The following is a 24,394-nucleotide window of genomic DNA, read 5'->3' as shown; positions in this document are numbered from 1 at the left end:
ACTCTGGATGGTTTACAACAAAGATAAAAGCATTAAAATACCATAAATAAATATAAATACAAATATAATAATAAACATAAATACAATATAAAATCCAGTTGATAATAATAGTTGGAATATCATTCACATGTATCCAAAGGGGCCATTTTAGGGTGCTAACCATCTCCAGGTGTGATTACTTCCCTTCCTGCCCCAAGCGAGGTGGCAGAACCAGGTCTTCAATTGTTTTCAAAAGGCCACAAGAGATGGAATCTGTCTTATCTCTGAGGGAAGGATGTTCCAGAGGGCGGGAGCCACTGCAGAGAAGGCCCACTTTCTGGACCTCGACAGATGGAACTCTCTTACAGACAGGGTCCGTAACATGCCCTCTCTGCATGATTGGGTGGGCCAGGTTGATGTGATGGGGATGAGATGTTACCCTGGATACCCTGGACCCATGCCATGAAGGGCTTTAAAGGTAATAACCAACACCTTGAATTGCATCTGGAAGCAGACTGGTACCCAATGCAGCTCGTGAAGCAATGGTGTAACATGTGCCGATCTAGGGGCTCCAAGAATTGCCCGTGTGGCTGCATTTTGGACCAGCTGTAGCATCCAGATACTCTTCAGCGGTAGCCCCATGTAACACACATTGCAGTAGTCTATATGGGAAATGACCAGGGCATGAATGACCGTGCAAAGGGCCTCCCGGTCCAGGAAAGGGTGTAACTGGCGCACAACATAAAGTTGCGCAAAGCCCCTCCTGGCCACGACTGCCACCTTCTCTTCGAGCAGGAGTCATGAGTCCAGCAGGACCACCAGATTCCGCACCTGGTCGGTCTGGGGCAGTGCAACCCCATCCAGAACCAAAGATATTAAATTCCCAGATACTGAGGAGCCCCCCACCCATAGCCACTCCGTCCTACCAGTGTTGAGTAGAGAGTATAAAAAGCATAATAAATAATCACCAGATGGACCCACACATATTGTCCTCTGCTCCCCTCATGACTTTGGTAAGACTGTCATGTAACATTTTTACTAATATAGAGAAGGTGTAAAGTAGGTTACCAGCATTAGCTGTACTTGTGCCAAGTGCAACATTCCCTGCCATCAGTAAGGACTACTTCTCAGGGGACATTTGAGCCAATATGCCACAAGGGCAACCAAAGCCCACTGTACTGCAGGCATGCCCTCTTCTTTTTGTGTAAGCTAGGATCTGGAGCCTGAAGACCTTGCAAGCCCATATTCTTGGCTTCTCCCCTCCTTTGTAACAGCTTACCCCAAGTAAGAATAGCCCTCACTCTTACAGCTTTCCAGAGAACAGTTAAAATCTGGCTTTTCCAGAAGACTTGATTAAATACATGTAGTGTTAGTGTCAGCGTCATTCATTTCTGTTAATGCTCATACACCCACAGTTGACCTCAGGCAAGCTCTTAGCAAAATAGGATGAAGGCATTTTCCATATTGTCTTCTTCACAACTCAGAGGCAGCAGTGACAAAAGGTGCCTGCTCCTCCCTGCACTGATTATGCAGCCAAAGGATGAACCACACCATTATTATTTCTTATTACTTTCGGTTTTTATTTTTTATTAATTGCATTGTGCTTTATACTATACTTGGCTGTGTATACCCACTGGAATCTTTGGAGTGAGGTGGTTTAGGAATCTAGTAAATAAATAGCTAAAAAAAAATAACATACTACAGTCTATTCCTCACTGACTAGGAGGTATATGCCTGTTAATTAACTATGCTGCTGCTGTTGTTACTCTTCTGGAGGCAAATGCAGAGAAGGAAAACTAACCTTTTGAGATGACAAGAATTCCATGCCTCTGGCTACTTGAAAGCTGTAAGAAATAAGATCTTCCATGGTGAGGGGCCACTTGTAGAAATCACTGGCATCTGAAATCAATGCAGCACGTAGATGGTTAACATGACCTCATCCTGTTGGTAGCTAGTTTACTCTCCTTACAGCATTTCAAGCTTAGTTCACTAATGAGAGAAAAAAAATCTTATGATATACCAAACGCTTCCCCTTGGATAAGGAAGAGACCACAGAAACAGTAACACATCTTCCTGTCTGACTGAGGAATTCTGTAAATAAGCTTATTTTAAACCATCTTTTCTTGGAGCTGAGTGTCTCCCACGGATGTTTATGAGGGTGACGAATGGAGAAAGAAAATGTCAAAGATGCAGAGCATGACTGTAAAACTACACAGGCTGTACAGAAAGAGGAAGGAATTAATACCTACCCTCCTCTTCCTCCTCCACATCACTTAAACTTTTATCTTCCTGAAATCCAGAGCTTGCTAAGCTTTCTCGACTGGGGACATTCTCCAGTCTTTTTTTTTTACTGCTGATGGCCTCAACATCCTTCTCCTCTGTCAACGGCTCTCCTTGAATGGATCCATGCTTTAAATAAACAAGGAGAAATTATTGGCAAAACAATGTGGGATTTCAATCTTCCATGATCCAGTCATCCTAAAACACTTCTGAGTTCCACTTATTTTAATATGATTATTAAGCATGGGCTTTAATTTCTTCTATTCCAATTAAAAGGATGAAGCTAGAATTATCCATACAGCCAGGAGCCATTTAAACCAGTGGGCTTTTAATCTCATTAATTTGAGTCAGCTCTAAGTATGACTAACTTTGGATCCAATCCAATGTGATTCTGGAGTGCTAACATTACTTAGACTGAGCCCAAGGTTATTTGTGTCTTTCCAGTCAATAAATTTTGAAATGTGCCGGTGAATTCCTTCCATAACTAATGTTCAGTGATGAGAAGTAAGTCCCTTGGAAATTATTCATGCAAGTGAGTAAAACCACTTTTGTCAGAGAATGCGTTCTCTCCATCTTCAGCTTACTAGTTAATTCGTCAGGGGAAATGTTATTTCTTTAGTGTAGCTAACTATCTACCCAGTCAATATTTTTAACTCTAGCTGGATCAGTTTCAGATGGTCTGAAGCAAAAGCAGAGAGGATAAGCATAATGTCCCACAGAGATTTAAAAAACACTGACAGTTTACAGAAGTATGCAACACATAAAATCCTTCCTACACAATGACTAATCAACCAAGATGTTTGTATATGTGCTATGAACATTTAAGAGGGAAAAATCATAATATTAAATTTCTAATCTCTAAGTGCATAAATAACCAACAACTTTTAGGGCATATGCCCCTTTGGACCGAAAAGAAATTGTGCAAAGCTTGGCAATACCATATTGAATGTCTCGAAGAGAGATTTTATATCTCAGGAATATACATCATGGTTAGGCTTGAAGAAGTACACACACTTCCCTGCCTTTCAAATCCAATTTTGAACACAGTACATAGCATTGTCCCTCATGCTGATCTGTACACAATGCCAAGATTTAGAGCGTAATAGTGGTTTCTTCAAAACTCCAGTTAGATTACAGTTTCCTCTCTCTGACTCAGCAAAGAATCCCCCACTGGGGGAGATGGGCGGTAATATAAATTTAATAAATAAATAAAAAATAAATAAAGTCAACAGTCATGGAAGATGCAGATGTATCTTATAACATGTAAGAACCACTAAGAGTTTAATGATAGACAATTATGAAAAAAAACTGACCAGGACATCATATATACAGTCCAAACAGTATTGAAATTAAGTTTTGTGGAATTTATTTGCCTTCCTGCCTCACTTTATTCAAAAACTTACACACACAAACAGATACTCATAGCATTAGGAGTTGAACTGGATTTGCTTAATGTAGCTATCAGAAATCTGGTTATGATTTTGTAAAAGAGATTTGGCTAAGGAACTCTCAGTTGGCTATCCTTGCCTTACCACCTTAAAAAAACAACTGTTGGAGATGTGGATCCAATCGTATTAACGCTTCAATACTTTCTGACCTCCTGACTGCAAGGGGACAGTGGGATATAGATATAGAGGCAATGACTTATTTGGTGCCCCTTCTGTTTCTTCCTCTGATTGCTCTTTGTCTGAGGCTGCCTTTCTTCACATGAACAGAACATATACTCTTTGATTCATCTCCTAGTAGGATGTAGTTAGTTAGGAGCTAGGCGTTGTCTCTCTATATAATGTGTTTCCTGTAAATAAATATCCTTTAAGTTATAGTAATAAAACCTGCCTTCAGCAAAGGATCGTTACCTTGTCGTGGTGCTGGAGCTTGAGCACCTCAATGATGCCATGAGCTAAACCGTGAAGAGCCACCCAAGACGGGAAGGTCATGACAGAGAGGTCAGACTAAATGCGATCCCTGGGGAAGGTAATGGCAACCCACCCCAGTATTCTTGCCGTGAAAACTAAATGGATCAGAACAACCAGAGATATGTCGGTATACCATCGGAAGATGAGACCCCCAGGTCGGAAGATGGTCAAAATGCTACTGGGGAGGAACAGAGGATGAGCTCAACTAGCCCCAGACGTGATGACGCAGCTAGCTCAAAGCCGAAAGGACAGCTAGCGGCCGACGGTGGTGGTGGTGAACGGCAAATCCGATGTTCTAAGGATCAACACACCATTGGAACCTGGGATGTAAGATCTATGAGCCAGGGCAAATTGGATGTGGTTATTGGTGAGATGTCAAGATTAAAGATAGACATTCTGGGCGTCAGTGAACTGAAATGGACTGGAATGGGCCACTTCACATCAAATGACCACCAGATCTACTACTGCGGACAAGAGGACCACAGAAGAAATGGAGTAGCCTTCATAATTAATAGTAAAGTGGCTAAAGCAGTGCTTGGATACAACCCAAAAAACGACAGAATGATCTCAATTTGAATTCAGGGCAAGCCATCTAACATCACAGTGATCCAAATATACGCCCCAACCACAAATGCTGAAGAAGCTGAAGTAGAGCAGTTCTATGAGGATCTGCAGCACCTACTGGACAACACGCCTAAAAGAGATGTTATTTTCATCACAGGAGACTGGAATGCTAAGGTGGGCAGTCAAATGACACCTGGAATTACAGGTAAGCATGGCCTGGGAGAACAAAATGAAGCAGGACATAGGCTGATAGAATTTTGCCAAGACAACTCACTCTGCATAACAAACACTCTCTTCCAACAACCTAAGAGACGGCTTTATACATGGACTTCACCAGATGGACAACACCAAAATCAGATGGATTACATCCTTTGCAGCCAAAGGTGGCGGACATCCATACAGTCGGTAAAAACAAGGCCTGGAGCTGACTGTAGTTCAGATCACGAACTTCTTCTTGCACAATTTAGGATCAGACTAAAGAGATTAGGGAAGACCCACAGATCAGCTAGATATGAGCTCACTAATATTCCTAAGGAATATGCAGTGGAGGTGAAGAATAGATTTAAGGGACTGGACTTAGTAGATAGGGTCCCGGAAGAACTCTGGACAGAAGTTGGCAGCATTGTTCAGGAGGCGGCAACAAAATACATCCCAAAGAAAGAGAAAACCAAGAAGGCAAAGTGGCTGTCTGCTGAGACACAAGAAGTGGCCCAAGAAAGAAGGAAAGCAAAAGGCAACAGTGATAGGGGGAGATATGCCCAATTAAATGCAAAATTCCAGAGGTTAGCCAGAAGAGATAAGGAATTATTTTTAAACAAGCAATGCGCGGAAGTGGAAGAAGACAATAGAATAGGAAGGACAAGAGACCTCTTCCAGAAAATTAGAAACATTGGAGGTAAATTACATGCAAAAATGGGTATGATCAAAAACAAAGATGGCAAGGACCTAACAGAAGAAGAAGAGATCAAGAAAAGGTGGCAAGAATATACAGAAGACCTGTATAGGAAGGATAACAATATCGGGGATAGCTTTGACGGTGTGGTCAGTGAGCTAGAGCCAGACATCCTGAAGAGTGAGGTTGGATGGGCCTTAAGAAGCATTGCTAATAACAAGGCAGCAGGAGATGATGGCATCCCAGCTGAACTGTTCAAAATCTTGCAAGATGATGCTGTCAAGGTAATGCATGCTATATGCCAGCAAATTTGGAAAACACAAGAATGGCCATCAGATTGGAAAAAATCAACTTATATCCCCATACCAAAAAAGGGAAACACTAAAGAATGTTCAAACTATCGAACAGTGGCACTCATTTCACATGCCAGTAAGGTAATACTCAGGATCCTGCAAGGTAGACTTCAGCAGTTCATGGAGCGAGAATTGCCAGAGGTACAAGCTGGGTTTAGAAAAGGCAGAGGAACTAGAGACCAAATTGCCAATATCCGCTGGATAATGGAAAAAGCCAGGGAGTTTCAGAAAAACATCTATTTCTGTTTTATTGACTGTTCTAAAGCCTTTGACTGTGTGGATCATAACAAATTGTGGCAAGTTCTTAGTGGTATGGGGATACCAAGTCATCTTGTATGCCTCCTGAAGAATCTGTATAACGACCAAGTAGCAACAGTAAGAACAGACCACGGAACAACGGACTGGTTTAAGATTGGGAAAGGAGTACGGCAAGGCTGTATACTCTCACCCTACCTATTCAACTTGTACGCAGAACACATCATGCGACAAGCTGGGCTTGAGGAATCCAAGGGTGGAGTTAAAATCTCTGGAGGAAACATTAACAATCTCAGATATGCAGATGATACCAGTTTGATGGCTGAAAGCGAAGAGGAACTGAGGAGCCTTATGATGAAGGTGAAAGAAGAAAGTGCAAAAGCTGGTTTGCAGCTAAACCTCAAAAAAACCAAGATTATGGCAACCAGCTTGATTGATAACTGGCAAATAGAGGGAGAAAATGTAGAAGCAGTGAAAGACTTTGTATTCCTAGGTGCGAAGATTACTGCAGATGCTGACTGCAGTCAGGAAATCAGAAGACACTTAATCCTTGGGAGAAGAGCAATAACAAATCTCGATAAAATAGTTAAGAGCAGAGACATCACACTGACAACAAAGGCCCGCATAGTTAAAGCAATGGTGTTCCCTGTAGTAACATATGGCTGCGAGAGCTGGACCATAAGGAAGGCTGAGCGAAGGAAGATCGATGCTTTTGAACTGTGGTGTTGGAGGAAAATTCTGAGAGTGCCTTGAACTGCAAGAAGATCCAACCAGTCCATCCTCCAGGAAATAAAGCCAGACTGCTCACTTGAGGGAATGATATTAAAGGCAAAACTGAAATACTTTGGCCACATAATGAGAAGACAGGACACCCTGGAGAAGATGCTGATGCTAGGGAGAGTGGAGGGCAAAAGGAAGAGGGGCCGACCAAGGGCAAGGTGGATGGATGATATTCTAGAGGTGACGGACTTGTCCCTGGGGGAGCTGGGGGTGTTGACGACCGACAGGAAGCTCTGGCGTGGGCTGGTCCATGAAGTCACGAAGAGTCGGAAGCGACTAAACGAATAAACAACAAATAAAACCTGCATCACTAATCAGATTTCCACTTTCAGAAATGCTCATTCACACACCACTTTGACCTTTTTTCTTTTTTTTTAATCCGTTCAATGGTGTCTGATTCTTGGAGACTGCCTGGACAAGTCCCTGCAGTTTTCTTGGCAAGGTTTTTCAGAGGTGGTTTGCCATTGCCTGCTTCCTAGGGCTGAGAGAGAGGGATTGGCTTAAGGTCACCCAGCTGGCTTTGTGCCTAAGGCAGGACTAGAACTCATAGTCTCCCAGTTTTTAGCCTGATGCCTTAACCACTACACCAAACTGGCTCTTCTTTGACCTCTAGTATAAAACTTTTTCCTACATCATTATCTTTTTATTTATTTCCGCCATATCTGTAGGACTATATTTTCATGATCATTCCGATGTGGAATAAATCAGAAATCAAGGTACAGCTATAGGGAAAGCCTCTAAAGCCACCAGGGTCATATTTTTTAATTCTTTTGACATCATTTTCTTTTGGTACAGCAAGATAACATGCATTCAGTAGGTCTGTGATGAGATGGAGAAGTATAATGAGGTAACTGAGGGATTACCTTGTGTGTAGAAAAAAAATCCCTTTTGCTCTTCAAATAACCTGACAAATTTCCATATTTGCAATATTCAACAATCACCATCAATGGTCCTGTGAACAACATGAATAACGAGATGAACGGGGGGGGGGGGGGGGAGGAGGGGAAGAAATTTTCATTAGATCTGTATAATAGAACTATTCAAAACATAATTTATTTTTAAAAGATCCATTTTGTTGTCAGTAAGTTTCCAATTTTGCCATTGTTCAATCTTTTTAGCAATCTTTGGGAAAAGCAAATTCTTTTTAGATTTAATTAAGGCCCATATTACAGAAAATGCATTTACATGATGGTACCAGTACAGACTTAAGGTTAAAGCCCTCTTCAAGGTGAAACAATAAAAGCAAAATTCATGTGATCTTAGCATTAATTGTCCTGCACCCTATCATAACTTAAAAGCAAAACTGGTTACATCTAGCCCCACAAAATAAAAATAACAACTAAGAAATTCAGGTTTGATTTGGTTTTTTTACCTCTGCCTTTTGTGCAAGCTCCCAGCAGATTCACCACATTAAGATGATGGCCTATATGTATCAAAATCTTCAGCTCTGTCATTAGAGCTTTATACTCACTTGCTGTGGCTCCTTCTACAAGGATAAGAGAAATTATTTGTCTAATGGGATAGAGGAATAGGTTGAGTGCCAGCCCTCTAGTCCAGATGGTTTTGACCCTGGCCAATGTTTCTTGCTGAACTTCAGATCACTTAATTGCTGGGATTCTTTTAGTAGATGGAAATTCAGGCTGCAATTACAGAATGTCACCTGTTCCAGAAGTTTATACTTGGGATTGTTGTGCTACTGGCTGTTCTCTCCTAGTTGGAGCAATTTATTTCATAGTTGTTGGATCCTTTAAATCGTATTGTTTTATATGCTGTCTCCTTAAACCCTGAACATATTTCATTTTTATCTTGGGAGCCTTGTCCTTTTCCCTCTTCAGTTCGCTCTATTTATGTATATGGAATTTGTTGATGTCAACACTACTCTGGATCTGGAGATGTGGATGATGTCCAGGACACCCATGGAACTGGCTAAGGTTGAGCTTTGTATGCAAACCTTTCACCAGGAGGCCAGCTGTCAAGCATTTCAGCTTTTATAACTTAATGAATATTGTTTTGCATGAGAGAGAGAGAGAGAGAGAGAGAGAGGCCTACAATGACTAATGTAGCTTTATTTCAGCTGTTTTGAAAATCTGTCTATCACTATATCAGCACAAAAATGCAATCAATTATGTAATAAATTGCAATAGTTACAGATTTAGAACATTTGAAAATGAGAATGCATTCATTCTGATTACCCTCAATTATGAATCAGATTTTCTGCCCCATAAAGACAAGGATTTCCTTGAGTCAAGCTCATCATACCTTTCAGCATTTTCACAGCAACTACTTTGTACGTGGGTGACTTTTTAATTCCGAAAGCAACTGCTTGCACTACTTTCCCAAAAGCACCTCTCCCAAGTGTCTTTCCTGCATCAAAAAGAAAGCAGTTGTTTGCAACATTATTTTTAAAAAAGAGACAGCTTCAGGTGAAATTACAATACTACACTCTCCAGTGTGTTTTAAAGTTCTATTGGTATAAAAATGGCAGTATTCTACAGAAAATTCATGAATGTACAGAATGTGTGATCAAATGAACCACTATTATACTGAACTATTTGAAAAACATTTATTATTTTTCAACAACATTCTAAGTTGTTGAAGTTACTGTGAGAAAAATAGGAATATATGGTCAGTAAAAGAGAAAATTACTATTTGTGACTTCTTTTGATCCTGTGTATTTTAGCCTCAGCTATTGTCTTTTTGGTAACAGCATAAATGTCTGAAGTGCTTCTGGGTTCTGTTAAGAAATACTTATTTTTAACAAATGACAAATTGTCTAGAAATTCCAAGAAAATTGTGCTGCAAAAGAAGAAGCCTATTATCTCAGCCTATCTCTTGGGCCAGCTCACTATTGTTTTTGTAATTAGACTGTATTGCCTACTGCTGCGTGAAAGCAGTGCGTGGCTGACTTCTTCACAAAATGTATATACAATTAGTTACAACATGACATGATGATGCTCTTCAACTTGAACAAATTGTTGTTGAACATAGTTATCTGTTGCTGCTTCTAATGATGACTGTACATTATTGCCAAGTTTGGAGGCAGCATACTTTTGGGGAACAATGATAGAAAATATTATTAGTCTCAAGTCCTACTCACAGATATCCTATACTGATCTGACATTTATTACAACACTGTTAGCCTTCATTTTGATCCATAGAGTTCATGTGTTGCAAAAAAACCTATAATGCCCTTAAATAAACTGACATGAAGCACTTAATTAATAGTTTATCTGCTTGTATCATAAAACTGCAAGGGAAGAAAGATGCAATTAGAATTTTTTCCTCAAGCACCAATGTATGTGGATGTTTTATGATAAACACTACTGCTGTGGAAAAATGCAGTAAGACACATTAGCTTTGAATCATGTGCTGATATCTGCAGCAAGAAATAGGACAAACTGTAGTATATGTACAACCTTGCTGGTGCCATGAAGAACATATCTGAAGATAGCCCACATACACTGGTGCTTGAGGAAAAAATCCTAATTGCATCTTTCTTCCCTTGCAGTTTTAGGATACAAGCAGATAAACTATTAATTGAAAAGTTGCTTCTCTGAAAGTGGTACTCTTGACGTATACTCCAGTAGCAAGCCATGACTCCTGTCTAAGCTTTTGGCTGATATGTTTCAGTCCTAATTAGACAGTGGTCATAGTCCTGTCTTCTGCCTTCAGTAATGTAACTTCTTTACTACAACTGAACATCTCAACACACTGAAACAAGGTATTTAATCATCAGTATAGTTTGGCACACTACCACATGACTTATGGTTACATATTGTAAACTGTATGATCAGCTGATCATCATAATATTAGGAGTCCCTCAGCAGAGGATGCTGCCCTGGAAGACAGCGTAGAAGCTTCCATTGGTGGAGAATGTAACTATTGTCATAACTTGGCTGGTACAGCCAGGCTTATTCATATATTTAAAGTTTTTAAAGAAATTCATTGATTTTCTTACTTTCTTCTGGAACAAGGTCAAGATGTTTTACAACCCTGATAGTTTAGGACCAAATGCCTGAGATAGCAACTTTTCCCAACTATTCCAGAGATCTTCTTCTCAGACCCTTTTTCTGGCCTTACTAGCAGAGGCTTAATACAAGTCTTTCTCCGCAATGGCACCCATGCTATGGAGTACCTTTCCTGTAGAATTTGCCTAGCACCTACACTGTGAACATTTCAGCTCTTGCTTGAAATAGGTTTGAGAAGGTAAGACTGAAGAGGAGGTAAAAATAATTTGCTGTGGAACCCATTAAATTCAATAGCACCTATGTTGGAAAGCGGAAGTTGGAAAGCCCTTAGCTGCAAATGCTTTTTATTGGACTCTTGCACTGACTAGGAGATTGGACTCGAAAGCCTAAATAGCCTCTCCTACACTGTGATGCTAGGATTCTATATTTCTCTCTCTCTCTCTGTGTTTCTCTCTCTGTGTATAGTCATTATAAGCGTAACTTCTGAAGCTCAAAATATAGACTGAGGATTTTGGATTTGTTTTTTTAAAAATCCATTAATATTTCATTTAGCACACTGAAATAAACAACTGATAAACATCAATCTGCAGTCAGTAAAATACCACAGGGGTATTGCTGTATTCGAACACTGACGTATTTTTCCAGATATGTCTTCCATCTGAAGAATCTCAGTTTCATGGAAAAATCTAGTAAAACTCCCTCCTTCCTACCCCCCCCCCCCCATTTTTGTTTTTTGTTGTACTCTTAACATTTTGGTTTTAGTCACATTACATTTTACTGCCAAATATAGGCTCTTAAGTGTTTGTTGAATACACTTGGAGATTTTAACACTTTGATGAAATCCTCCTTGTTTTATAAAAATACATAAAATCTCCCCCAAGGCATAGGAAGTTAATTTCACAGAAAGCAATTTTATTACTAAATGAAAAAATGAGCCATATCTTACTTGCATCAATGGCAAAATTCTCTTTGAAGTTTTTTCTAACTACAACACACAGTTAGGTTGTATGGGGCCAGAAGGCATCCATGACTTTCCATTAAGGAGGGTAACTGAGAAGTTGATGCTACTGTAAGGGGAAGATGGTGGCAAAGCATACCACCAGTGACGTTGCTGTTGATAAAGGATGATGACATGTCATGCAGGGCATTATCTTCACTTGGTGGAGCCAATATGGCCTTTGGGAATGACTGTGATGAAGTCCTAGATGTTTTATAATATCTTCTTTGGGGGCAGATTTGGGGAGGGTTGTACATTATGAGAACTATCCAGGGACTCTGTTTTCAGTTAGGAAGCTGCCTTATTTTAGGCCATATAGTTGGATCTTCTAGCCCAGTTTTGTCTATTTTGATTAACAGGATATATTCAAGGTTATGCAATAGCTGATTTTAAGTTGAGATGCAAGTCCCTGACACTTCTGCAGGCAAATTCTCCTTTCTTCATATTTATCCTCTGAAAAATTATGCCATGTCTTTATTTGGGGTCTTTTGTGACATTTGGCCACAAAATTGACATTTGACATTAACTATTTTTAACACGGCTCATCATCAGAGCTTTTATTTATGCCATGGCTAACCTCAGCATTCTTAGCAAAATGTCTGAATATACTGACTGAATCCAGTGTTTACACCCTGAACATACTTTACATGGTACAGATATGAAACAGGATTGGAACCAAGAATTTTCAAACTCAAGCGTTTTCCAATAGAGATTGTTTCTGGTAGTATAGTACAGGGAGAGAGCAACAAAGAGAGAGAATAGATTTTTTATATGGAATTTTCTATTACCTGTAAAAATGGTCCATTTATCTATATAAAGACATCAAGTATGAGAGCACCTGTGCTTTAAAAACTGGGAAGACTTTGAATCCATTTCATAAAAAGACCACTTTCTTGACTAAATTGACCAGAGTTGTTAGAAGTTGGGCAGCATACAAATTTGATTAATAAATACAATACATAAATAAGATAAATAAATGCAGCTCTCAGACCTTGGAGCAAGTGGATGGATAGAAGCATGGTTTTTTCTAATTTTGACTGAACAATTACTTTTTGATATTTGGTTACTTTTCTTAAACTAATGCTGATAGGTTGCAGATATTTTATATAATTTGCACACATGCCTCTCCCATTGTAAATATGCAACCCAAGCAATAGTTCCTTATGTATTTCTTTCTTGATGGTGATGTACAAATAGAATGTCCTTTATGACCAGATAAAACATTTGCCTCGCCTTGTCCTATTCAGTGATGCTTCAGTGTTGAAACTATTGTATCCCTGTAGCTTTGGTGTCAGGCCATTCAGCATAAACTTCCACCTCTTTCATCTATTTGACTCATGCTTCTATTTTGACTTATAACTATTTGTGCATTTGCTACAAATTTCTTTTGTTCATCAATAGTGAGGTCCTCATGTTAGTGCCTTTTATACATCTTGGTCTGAAAAAAGTGAAAAGTTGACACTGTATAAAGTAATCTGGTTGTCTTCAGGATTATCTTTCTTTTCAAGAATTTCTCTAGGCTTGACATAGTTTCCATAGACAGTTCTGAAAAATAATAACAAGGAACTCAGTTCTTTATTTGGCACTGGCACCTGTCTATTAAAAAGACAAAGGTAAGTTGCTTAGGATTGTGATTCTGGAGGGCTTGAAGAAGTGGGGAGCAATGTAGCTAGTTTGCCAAATAGGTGGATTGTTTGGTGACTGGATATTCCACCATAGCCATATGTATACATCCACAGCTCTTAGACCACTTAGAAATGTCACTGCACTATCTAGTAGTAGTAAACCTTTTATTTTGCTACAAAGCTCAATAAGAAAGCTGATATCATCTAAATCAGGGATGACCTACCTGCAGCTCTCTTGTAGTTCTCCAACTTCTGGGGCTCCCAAGAGAACTTGAGTTGCCTTGCGATCATCCTAGACCTAAGCATTTCATGCTTAAAGACTAACATTTTCACAATGGGAAAACATGCTAAAACAACACTGTTGATCAGGTTCAGTTATGGCACGACATTGCTTCTATTGCAGTGTCCAGGAAGATATTGTCAGAGAAGAGAGTGAGAATTGTAACAGGGAAGAACAGCACAGAAGAAGAAGTAACTGGCAGGGGCAGGAAATCTGAAGCCATTCTTAACTAATGGAATAAAGGTCACTCTCATGGTTTGTCCTTGGATTTAGGCCTGAATGGCTGGAAAGAAGTTCCAGACTGGGACCACTGCAGACACAGGAGACATAACCTTCTGCCTGTCCTACTGTGGTCCTGATTTGGACAACTTCTCCTCACTCCTGCTGTTACCACTGAACAGTCTTTACAATACATAGGGATGGGTCTCTCCCACTGAACACATGGACTAGAATAATAATCAGGGTTGCAATCAGGATGGGGAGAGTTAAAGCTGCCCATTCATATGCCAGATTCCTATATTCCTCCTTCCTTTCTCACTGAAAGAACAATCCTGCAGACAAACTACTTATTTATTGATTTGATTTCTATCTAGGCTTTATTTGGTATAACTCAAGGTGACATACATAATGCTTCCTTCTTTTTCCCATAACAACAACCCTGTGAGGTGAGATGGGCTGACAGTGAGTGACTGATCCAGAGTCACCCAGCCACCAACCTCCATGTCTGATGGAGGAGTAGAATGCACAGTATCCTGGTTTCTGATTTATAGTTCAGTACTATTTTAACCACTATATTCAACTGGCTCTCAAATGTATGTTTGTCAGGAGTGGGGATTGAACCCGTGCCTCCAGGGGAGACTGCAACCTGAGCACAGCACCTTGGATTGCTTGGCCATCCTGACAACTATAATGTGTAAACCCATCACATAATCAGGATAAATAAGTAAATGTGTAGACCCATCACATAATCATAATGATATTGATTATGTGAAACTTGCAGTGCCTAACCAGTATAAGTGCTTTTAAGATCATAATGGAGGCCTGTTGCAGCAGAAGACTCAGCCCTATGAGGAATTAACTTCTTAAAAATGTGGTAAGGGCCCAGGGTTGGCCACAATCCACCTGCCTTTCTACACATTTATTATCCAGAAAAAAAAGGTGTGAAAGCTAGAAGCCAGACTAGCAAGTGCAATCCCAATTTCCACAAGCATGCATTTATTTATTTATTTATTTATTTATTTATTTATTTATTTCTCACTCATATTTCTACAAGGCCCATCTCACAAGCAATTCTTTCATTTATTGAAAAAGGCTAGGATTCATATAGTTCATTTATATTTATGAATTGTTAGGTCTGCAAAAGAAAATGTTAGGTGGAAGGAGAACGCTTGTGTCTGCTGCAGAAAGAAAATATGTGTGGAACTAAAATGAGAAACTCCACAAGAACATGTCATATGTGCCAGATAATAGTTCTCTGTGCTGCCAAGGTCAGTATGAGGTTGGATTGACTCCCATGTAACTGAGACTTGGGCAAAAGATGATTTAGCAAACATGTTGAACTCAGCCAACTTTTCAGAATCTGGTTTTCATTCATGATCACAACATTCTTTCCTTGTTTATGCCATTCCTCCTCCCCCTTCCCATGTACAAACACATACACACTTATGCTGCTCCTAGACCAGATCTGCACCTTAACTCCTAACTATAAGCTTGAACTTAAGGAGCTGAATTAACTCAATCTTGTCCAGCAAAAATAATTCTTTATATTTATTTGCTAATAGATTGTAAACATAGGAAGCCATTGTGGCTTCCTAGCAAGTGCACTGTGGTAGTACTTGTGCTTATTCTGGAAGACACATATCTGTTTCATTCATACTTTATATAGTTGAGTTAATGCACTTGAAATCTATCAGTGCACTTTCTTTAACACATGGGAGTCTCTGGGTCACTGTGACAATGTCAAAGGATTCAAGGTTTCATAGTGCAGCTTTTTTTCATGCCAGGATTCTCTGTTCTAGAAACTGAGCATGGAGGATGAAAGAAAAAGTCCTACCTCTGATGAGCAGGGTTTTTGACAGTAAAATGCAAGGCTGGAAGTATCATTAGGTGAAATGAAGCCGCACTTTGAACCGCAGACAATGGCATGCAGCGGGTTCAGGCCACAACTCTACCCACACTTTCTGATCTGCCTAATCAGCAACTGCATCATGCCTATATACAGTCCTGGAAAAGAACCTTAGAGCAATGCATTGTGAGAGGGTTGTAGTGGCTGCACACATAGAAATCATTTAAATGCTTCCTAAAGCAAATGTCTATAGGAGATCTATATTCTCCGCTTCCATCAGGGAAAGGTTATTTGGGAGGCAGAGAACAGTAGGAAGAAAGAGGAGAGCAACAGACCCCTTCAAATGGTTGGCTCCCTTCCTCCTAGTTCACACCTGGTATTAAAAGCTATTCTAGCATCCTTCCCATCCATATTGGGTGAATAATGCAGAGGAAGTCTCAAGGTGTGCCTCTTCATGTTGCAATATATGAAGTAGCCTTGATTTACACATACACCAGAGGTCATTGTTCAAAGTGAAAGAGCTTATTTATTTATTAATTTGATATTATTTATGTAGAGAATTTGTATGGCTGCCCACCTCGAACACTGCAACCCTTTAAACAAGTCCCTGAACAGCCATGATGGAAATCATTGGACCTTTATTTAGTGCTCCAGAAAGACTAATTACTGTAGAAAACCTTAGCTTTTGAGAATGCAATAATGTTGTTGAGTTTTTCTGGCCAAGAAAAGAAATAGCTTTCGTTCAACTAGAATATTCTGTTAGTCTGCACACAGATGATTTTAAATGAAACTTGTTTTCAAGGCAGACTTCCAACATTTCAGGTCAAAACAAAATCTTGACACATACACTCAAGTACTCCCAACACACACATTATTTTTAAATAGATAAAAATGCAAAATGTAATATAACTGATGCAGAATATCTTTATGCAACACTGAGATATTAAGCTGGAAGACTGTGTATACTCTGAGGGCTGTTTTCTACATTCCAAGCAAAACCTATTTTAACCTCCACACCCATCTCTAAGAAACTGGAGTATTTAAAACTACAGTATAGAATAAAAAGTGTGTGCACATTCAGGACAAAAATCTTTGCTTTTTAGAATATATACCCTAATTCAACTACTACATTTATTTTCAAAAGAAGCAGGAATAAAGCAGAATACACTGGATGATGATGGTGATGGTGATGGTGATGGTGATGGTGATGATGATGATTTAATATAGCTGCCCACTCCAGTGTATATGCTTATGGAATGTATATGCCTACAGATCTAGGTACACAGAAGGGAATGAATCATACCCAAATATACACACTTCCCTTGATAAAAGTAAATTCTTACCTGAATTTTAGTCAATGAATCTCTGTCCAGATCAACAAAAGTACACAGGAGATCACCAGCATTTTAAAATTTTCAACTACTCATTCAGAATAACAAAGATATATTTACCCAACTTAAGTCTGTCCCGAGCAAACTCCCATTTGCTGGCCTCGTAAGGAAGCCGTTCACATTGTTCGTCTAAGGGAACTTCTTCAGGATCCATTATGATTGATAAATAGTCTGTCTTTATTTCAGAGGAAGAAGGCTAGAAAATAACATTTAAATTCCATTGTCACTATAAGATGTACACCAATTCTGAGGACTTTGTCCTGATTCTGGTTAGGAAAATGGTAGATAAATTAGATATGATTACAGCAGCAACTCATATCTAAAGTACATTTCCTGTGCCAAAATACAGTATTTTCAAGATTCTTCACTTTATTTTATTTTATTTATCAAATTTTATCACCACCCATCTCTCCACGAAGGAGGGACCCTGGGTGGTTTACAATACAAGCAAAGTTTAAAATTAAATGCAATTATAAATACAATAAATATGACTATAAATAAACAATAAACAATAAAATATGATAAATTCCAGATGGCTAAAAGTTTTCTATCAGTCTGTGAGTAAAAGGGCCATTCTACAGCCATTCTAGGGCACTAGCCATCCCCAGGAATGACTGTTCCCTTTCCTGCTCCAGGCATGCTGGCAAAACCAGGTTTTTAGTTTTTTACAGAAGTCTAGGAGCAAGGGTGCTTGTCTCATCTCCAGGGGAAGAATGTTCCAGAGGGCAGGAGCTACTGCAGAGAAGACCCGTTTTCTAGAGCCCGCCAGATGGGATTCTTTTACAGATGGGTCCACAACATGCCCTCTCTGCACGACTGGGTGGGACGGGTTGATGTGATGGGGATGAGACAGTCCCTCAGGACCCTTTAACTTTTCATGTAGATTTTCATTATGGCCACATTTTGCACAACTGTCTCTCACTTACATATTGGATGCTTGATTTGTTTTTTACCCCTATTAAATCCATATGAAGATAATAGCCACCTGATAGAGATTTGAGCCTGTATTTTCAAGCAGGGGAATTTTCAAAAAATGACTAACCTCTGCTCCTAAAAATAGATTTGGCTGATAGCTATTCCCAAAACAAAATTCTGGCATATGCAACTTTAATGTTTCTGTGTGTGAGAGAGACCAAATGTGATTTAAAAGTTGTGCAAGTCTTAGATGTAATCTGCAAAACCTTAATCAGTAACATTTTGTGTATGCATTATTCAAATGTTCAAGAATTTGCATTTCCCCCTGGGCGGGGGGAAAATAAGACCCCTTGTGGTCTTATTTATCCATAATCATTGCTAAAAGAAATTTAGAATCACTAGATTGTAGGAAGGATTAAAACTGTAATCCTATATATACTTATTTCTGAACAAGCCTCACTGAATTCAGAGAGATTAGGCATGAGTATCTATATAGATGATCAGGCTAACTAACCTTGATTCACAGAGAAATGGACAAATTCCATCCTGTGCTCCTGATGGCACACTTGCTTTGCAAGATACTTAAATGAAATATTCACATTTATTTGTCCAATAATTGCTTGCTAAATTTAATTTTAGGCTTTTAAATTAGCATATTTTTATAAAACTGTTTGAGATAAGGGCAATATGATCATAAAATGTTTACAAAACAGGTAATTTTGAAATCATGTTTATTATTACTCAGTTTAAAAGAGATGATCAATACTATTTTTCCTCCTATCAGATGGAAAGCCCTATCACTTCTGGATTCCATCTATGATTCAGTGTGAATTCAGCAAGCAAGCTGAGGTCAGGTCCCACTGATACATCTCAGTATGTTTGAGATTCATAAGATCAATCTAGGTGTTCAGTGTGAGGCTGTTCTTCACTCTCTCTGGGATAACTATTTAGAGTATTGGATGTTTAATGGCAATCCTATCCTTTCATTTCATGTAAACTGGAATGCTCCCCCTGGTTAAATCAACCGTCTGTGCAAAGATTGCTACCATTATTTCCAAAGGCCATTTAACATATATTAAAAATGGATCTTACAGTATTTCAAAAGAACCCTAGACCCATGCACAGAAGGAGTCCACTTAATGCCTGAGTAGGGCTGGTGGTATACCTGCAGCAGCCAGAAGTAACCAGTGGGAACTGGGCAGATCCCAAGCCCAGATTATGTCATGTTTAACCTTGTCAGTGAGACATCATACAGTAGAATATTTCTACAGCAAGTCTTTAAAGAAAGAAGTCTTGTGCTGGGAGAAGGGAAAAAAAACTCAACTTCAAAACTGGAACAGCCAAAGATGAATCTAAGCTTCATAGGGGGCTGGGGGTTGAGATAAAGGCTGTCTAACCCATGATATATGAGCCTGCTTGAGATAACGTATGCTAGTTAAGAGATGACATATGGGAAAAAGAAATAATTTGTTGTATTTTAAGAGCTGGTGATAAGGTATCAAAATTGTTTGTACTTATTGTGACAAAGGGGGAAATTACTGTTTTATTGGACTGCAAGAAGATCCAACCAGTCCATCCTCCAGGAAATACAGCCAGACTGCTCACTTGAGGGAATGATATTAAAGGCAAAACTGAAATACTTTGGCTGCATAATGAGAAGACAGGACACCCTGGAGAAGATGCTGATGCTGGGGAGAGTGGAAGGCAAAAGGAAGAGGGGCCGACCAAGGGCAAGATGGATGGATGATATTCTAGAGGTGACGGACTCGTCCCTGGGGGAGCTGGGGGTGTTGACGACCGACAGGAAGCTCTGGCGTGGGCTGGTCCATGAAGTCACGAAGAGTCGGAAGCGACTAAACGAATAAACAACAAAATCTTAATAAAAATTATTTTAAAAAAAGAGTGACCCCATCCAACATGGAGGGAGGAAGCTACCCAGGTTTTCCATAGGGACATGGGAAGAGCGACTTGCACACATGATCTCATGGTGGTCACGGTGGTGAAATCACCTGGGGAGGAAACAGGGGGATTTTGTGCCCTAAGCCAATAAGAAAGAATGACAGAGGGAGAGGGAGAGGGAGAGAGAATTTATGCTAAAAAAAGAAAAAGATGGTGGAATATACCAAAACTAGCTATGCATGGGGTCCAACTTTGGGAGAACATAGGCATTTCTTAAATAGCTTTTTAACGAAGTTTTGCAAACTGATAAGAAGATAAGAAGAAATTAATAGAAAGTTTTAGAAATCAAAATAGATAGGTAGATTCAACCCAACTTTACTTACAAGAACACCCAGACCAGCTTTTAGTATACAATGGCTACTGGAGCATATTCCTGTATGAAGCTATGTATATCCCTGTAATAGAAACTTCTGGCTAAAACATATACTAAAGTAACATCAAAGACAGAAGTTTTGGAAGGCTTTGTCTTTACCCTTTTTAGCTTTCGTATGAAGAGTGTTAACAGGAGCCAGAAGAGCGTGGCTGCCAAACAGGTGCAGGTCAATGTTATTAGCTCCAAGTTTGAGTTTTCAGATGTTCCTAAAAGCAAGCAAGCAAACCAACAGGTTTATTGTAAATACCAACATTAGTTTCTGTAAAAATAAATCCAGAGCTTAACCTATATTGGAAGTTACTTGTACTACGTAGCCATTTCATTCTCAAATGCTATCAATCAAACCAGTAGGAATGGCAAAATATTTAATCATGGACTGCACCTCAACTCTCAGAATTCCTAGCTACCATGAGTAGTAGGCGCAGTTTAGGTGTAATAATACCTAGTTCTTATAACCGTTCTGCACGAATTGTAGTTTCAAGACCTTCTTTAAGGATATTCTCAAAGTAAAATGTTGACCTTGATTTTAAAGGCTCCAAATGAGTTGGGACCGTCCACAGCACAATCCCAAGGAAATATGGGTTTGGTTTAAGTTAAGTGCTCTGAAGCTGTGGCTGTCTTTGCTCCCTTGGAATTCGGATCTCTGCACTGGAAGCTCCTCATTTGGCCTCCTGCCTCCTTTTCAGAGGTGTATAAATAAGTTGATCAATTGAAGCAGTGGGGTCTGCAGGGCAGGGTCAAAAAGTCCAGATGGCAGTTGTGATGGTGTGATCGAAGTGCCTGTTTTTTAGGTGCATCACAACTTACAGAAGATGAGAGTACTTAACATCACATAAAGCCAATTCACAAGGCCATCACATTTTAATTCCTGTGAAACTTCTCACCCAGTCAAAAGTAAACAACCTGAAACCAGATCAGGCCATTATCACAACAAGAGACAGATGGATGCCATATTTCCTGCTCAAAAGAGATTTGCCTCTAGCCCTTTATATAGCACAGGTAGGAGAAGGAAGTGCAAGAAAATTGAACATCGTTATAAATAGATTTTGAATTTGATACACTGCAGTCCCTGGAAGTCTTTCATAGCGGGAAGCATAGCTTTTCTACAATAAATCTATTTATCTGAGTCTTCATGTCCTTGAAAATATATTCTTGCAGTGTTGTCTTGTCACTTGAAATTGCCTGGCTTATAATAAAAGTAGTCTAGATTCTCAGATAGAAATCATTTATTCATGCTAATTTCCATTCTCAGAGATGTTCTTCAAAAGGCTTGGACCTGAATTCCCATAATCTATAGAATACTTGAGAAGCTCTCATTCTTGTTGGAATGGTTGTGTAAAGATCCCAGATGCAAAAGGCCATGGATATAGTGCCAGTCAGGGATTCCTGGTCCAGAAGAAGTCATCTCTGCTTAACAGTTTGCTTTGCAATTCTGTGGAAAATAAATGTTGTGAACGCAAAAGTTAACATGGAGGCTAATAACTGTACATTCTTAGATGGAGTCCATATCCATCCATCCTCCCCTAATTTTTGAGTAGTTCTTAGTACCATCTGCAATTTTCAGAAATTTCAGCAAATTAAACTTTTTGTTGTTTATTCGTTTAGTCGCTTCTGACTCTTCGTGACTTCATGGACCAGCCCACGCCAGAGCTTCCTGTCGGTCGTCAACACCCCCAGCTCCCCCAGGGACGAGTCCGTCACCTCTAGAATATCATCCATCCACCTTGCCCTTGGTCGGCCCCTCTTCCTTTTGCCTTCCACTCTTCCTAGCATCAGCACCTTCTCCAGGGTGTCCTGTCTTCTCATTATGTGGCCAAAGTATTTCAGTTTTGCCTTTAATATCATTCCCTCAAGTGAGCAGTCTGGCTTGATTTCCTGGAGGATGGACTGGTTGGATCTTCTTGCAGTCCAAGGCACTCTCAGAATTTTCCTCCAACACCACAGTTCCAAAGCATCGATCTTCCTTCGCTCAGCCTTCCTTATGGTCCAGCTCTCGCAGCCATATGTTACTACAGGGAACACCATTGCTTTAACTATGCGGACCTTTGTTGTCAGTGTGATGTCTCTGCTCTTAACTATTTTATTGAGATTTGTCATTGCTCTTCTCCCAAGGATTAAGTGTCTTCTGATTTCCTGACTGCAGTCAGCATCTGCAGTAATCTTTGCACCTAGAAATACAAAGTCTTTCACTGCTTCTACATTTTCTCCCTCTATTTGCCAGTTATCAATCAAGCTGGTTGCCATAATCTTGGTTTTTTTGAGGTTTAGCTGCAAGCCAGCTTTTGCACTTTCTTCTTTCACCTTCATCATAAGGCTCCTCAGTTCCTCTTCGCTTTCAGCCATCAAAGTGGTATCATCTGCATATCTGAGATTGTTAATGTTTCTTCCAGCAATTTTAACTCCAGCCTTGGATTCCTCAAGCCCAGCTTGTTGCATGATGTGTTCTGCATACAAGTTGAATAGGTAGGGTGAGAGTATACAGCCCTGCCGTACTCCTTTCCCAATCTTAAACCAGTCCGTTGTTCCGTGGTCTGTTCTTAATGTTGCTACTTGGTCGTTATACAGATTCTTCAGGAGGCAGACAAGATGACTTGGTATCCCCATACCACTAAGAACTTGCCACAATTTGTTATGGTCCACACAGTCAAAGGCTTTAGAATAGTCAATCAAACAGAAAGAGATGTTTTTCTGAAACTCCCTGGCTTTTTCCATTATCCAGCGGATATTGGCAATTTGGTCTCTAGTTCCTCTGCCTTTTCTAAACCCAGCTTGTACATCTGGCAATTCTCGCTCCATGAACTGCTGAAGTCTACCTTGCAGGATCTTGAGCATTACCTTACTGGCATGTGAAATGAGTGCCACTGTTCGATAGTTTGAACATTCTTTAGTGTTTCCCTTTTTTGGTATGGGGATATAAGTTGATTTTTTCCAATCTGATGGCCATTCTTGTGTTTTCCAAATTTGCTGGCATATAGCATGCATTACCTTGACAGCATCATCTTGCAAGATTTTGCAAAGTTCAGCTGGGATGCCGTCGTCTCCTGCTGCCTTGTTATTAGCAATGCTTCTTAAGGCCCACTCAACCTCACTCTTCAGGATGTCTGGCTCTAGCTCACTGACCACACCATCAAAGCTATCCCCGATATTGTTATCCTTCCTATACAGGTCTTCTGTATATTCTTGCCACCTTTTCTTGATCTCTTCTTCTTCTGTTAGGTCCTTGCCATCTTTGTTTTTGATCCTACCCATTTTTGCATGGAATTTACCTCTGCTGTTTCTAATTTTCTGGAAGAGGTCTCTTGTCCTTCCTATTCTATTGTCTTCTTCCACTTCCGTGCATTGCTTGTTTAAAAATAATTCCTTATCTTTTCTGGCTAACCTCTGGAATTTTGCATTTAATTGGGCATATCTCCCCCTATCACTGTTGCCTTTTGCTTTCCTTCTTTCTTGGGCTACTTCTAGTGTCTCAGCAGACAGCCATTTTGCCTTCTTGGTTTTCTCTTTCTTTGGGATGTATTTTGTTGCTGCCTCCTGAACAATGCTGCCAACTTCTGTCCAGAGTTATTCCGGGACCCTATCTACTAAGTCCAGTCCCTTAAATAGATTCTTCACCTCCACTGCATATTCCTTAGGAATATTAGTGAGCTCATATCTAGCTGATCTGTGGATCTTCCCTAATCTCTTTAGTCTGATCCTAAATTGTGCAAGAAGAAGTTCGTGATCTGAACTACAGTCAGCTCCAGGCCTTGTTTTTACTGACTGTACAGATGTCTGCCACCTTTGGCTGCAAAGGATGTAGTCA

General features: G+C 39.8%; 1 protein-coding gene across 1 annotated transcript in view; it reads right to left on the bottom strand.

The window, feature by feature from the left end:
- FLT1 (fms related receptor tyrosine kinase 1) overlaps positions 1-24,394 on the bottom strand; it is a 136,254-nt gene that overhangs the window by 18,643 nt on the left and 93,217 nt on the right. The window contains exons 16-22 of the mRNA XM_063305729.1: positions 20,692-20,798; positions 17,406-17,541; positions 9,279-9,383; positions 8,392-8,505; positions 7,883-7,971; positions 2,229-2,388; positions 1,781-1,878 (exon numbers count right to left, since the gene is read on the bottom strand). Coding sequence (XP_063161799.1) covers positions 1,781-1,878; positions 2,229-2,388; positions 7,883-7,971; positions 8,392-8,505; positions 9,279-9,383; positions 17,406-17,541; positions 20,692-20,798 — 809 coding nt within the window. The remainder of the gene's footprint in view (positions 1-1,780; positions 1,879-2,228; positions 2,389-7,882; positions 7,972-8,391; positions 8,506-9,278; positions 9,384-17,405; positions 17,542-20,691; positions 20,799-24,394) is intronic.

The sequence above is a fragment of the Candoia aspera genome, chromosome 5 (genome assembly GCF_035149785.1).
Source record: "Candoia aspera isolate rCanAsp1 chromosome 5, rCanAsp1.hap2, whole genome shotgun sequence".
NCBI lineage: Eukaryota > Metazoa > Chordata > Lepidosauria > Squamata > Boidae > Candoia > Candoia aspera.
This window is presented reverse-complemented; position numbering and strand designations above follow the sequence as displayed.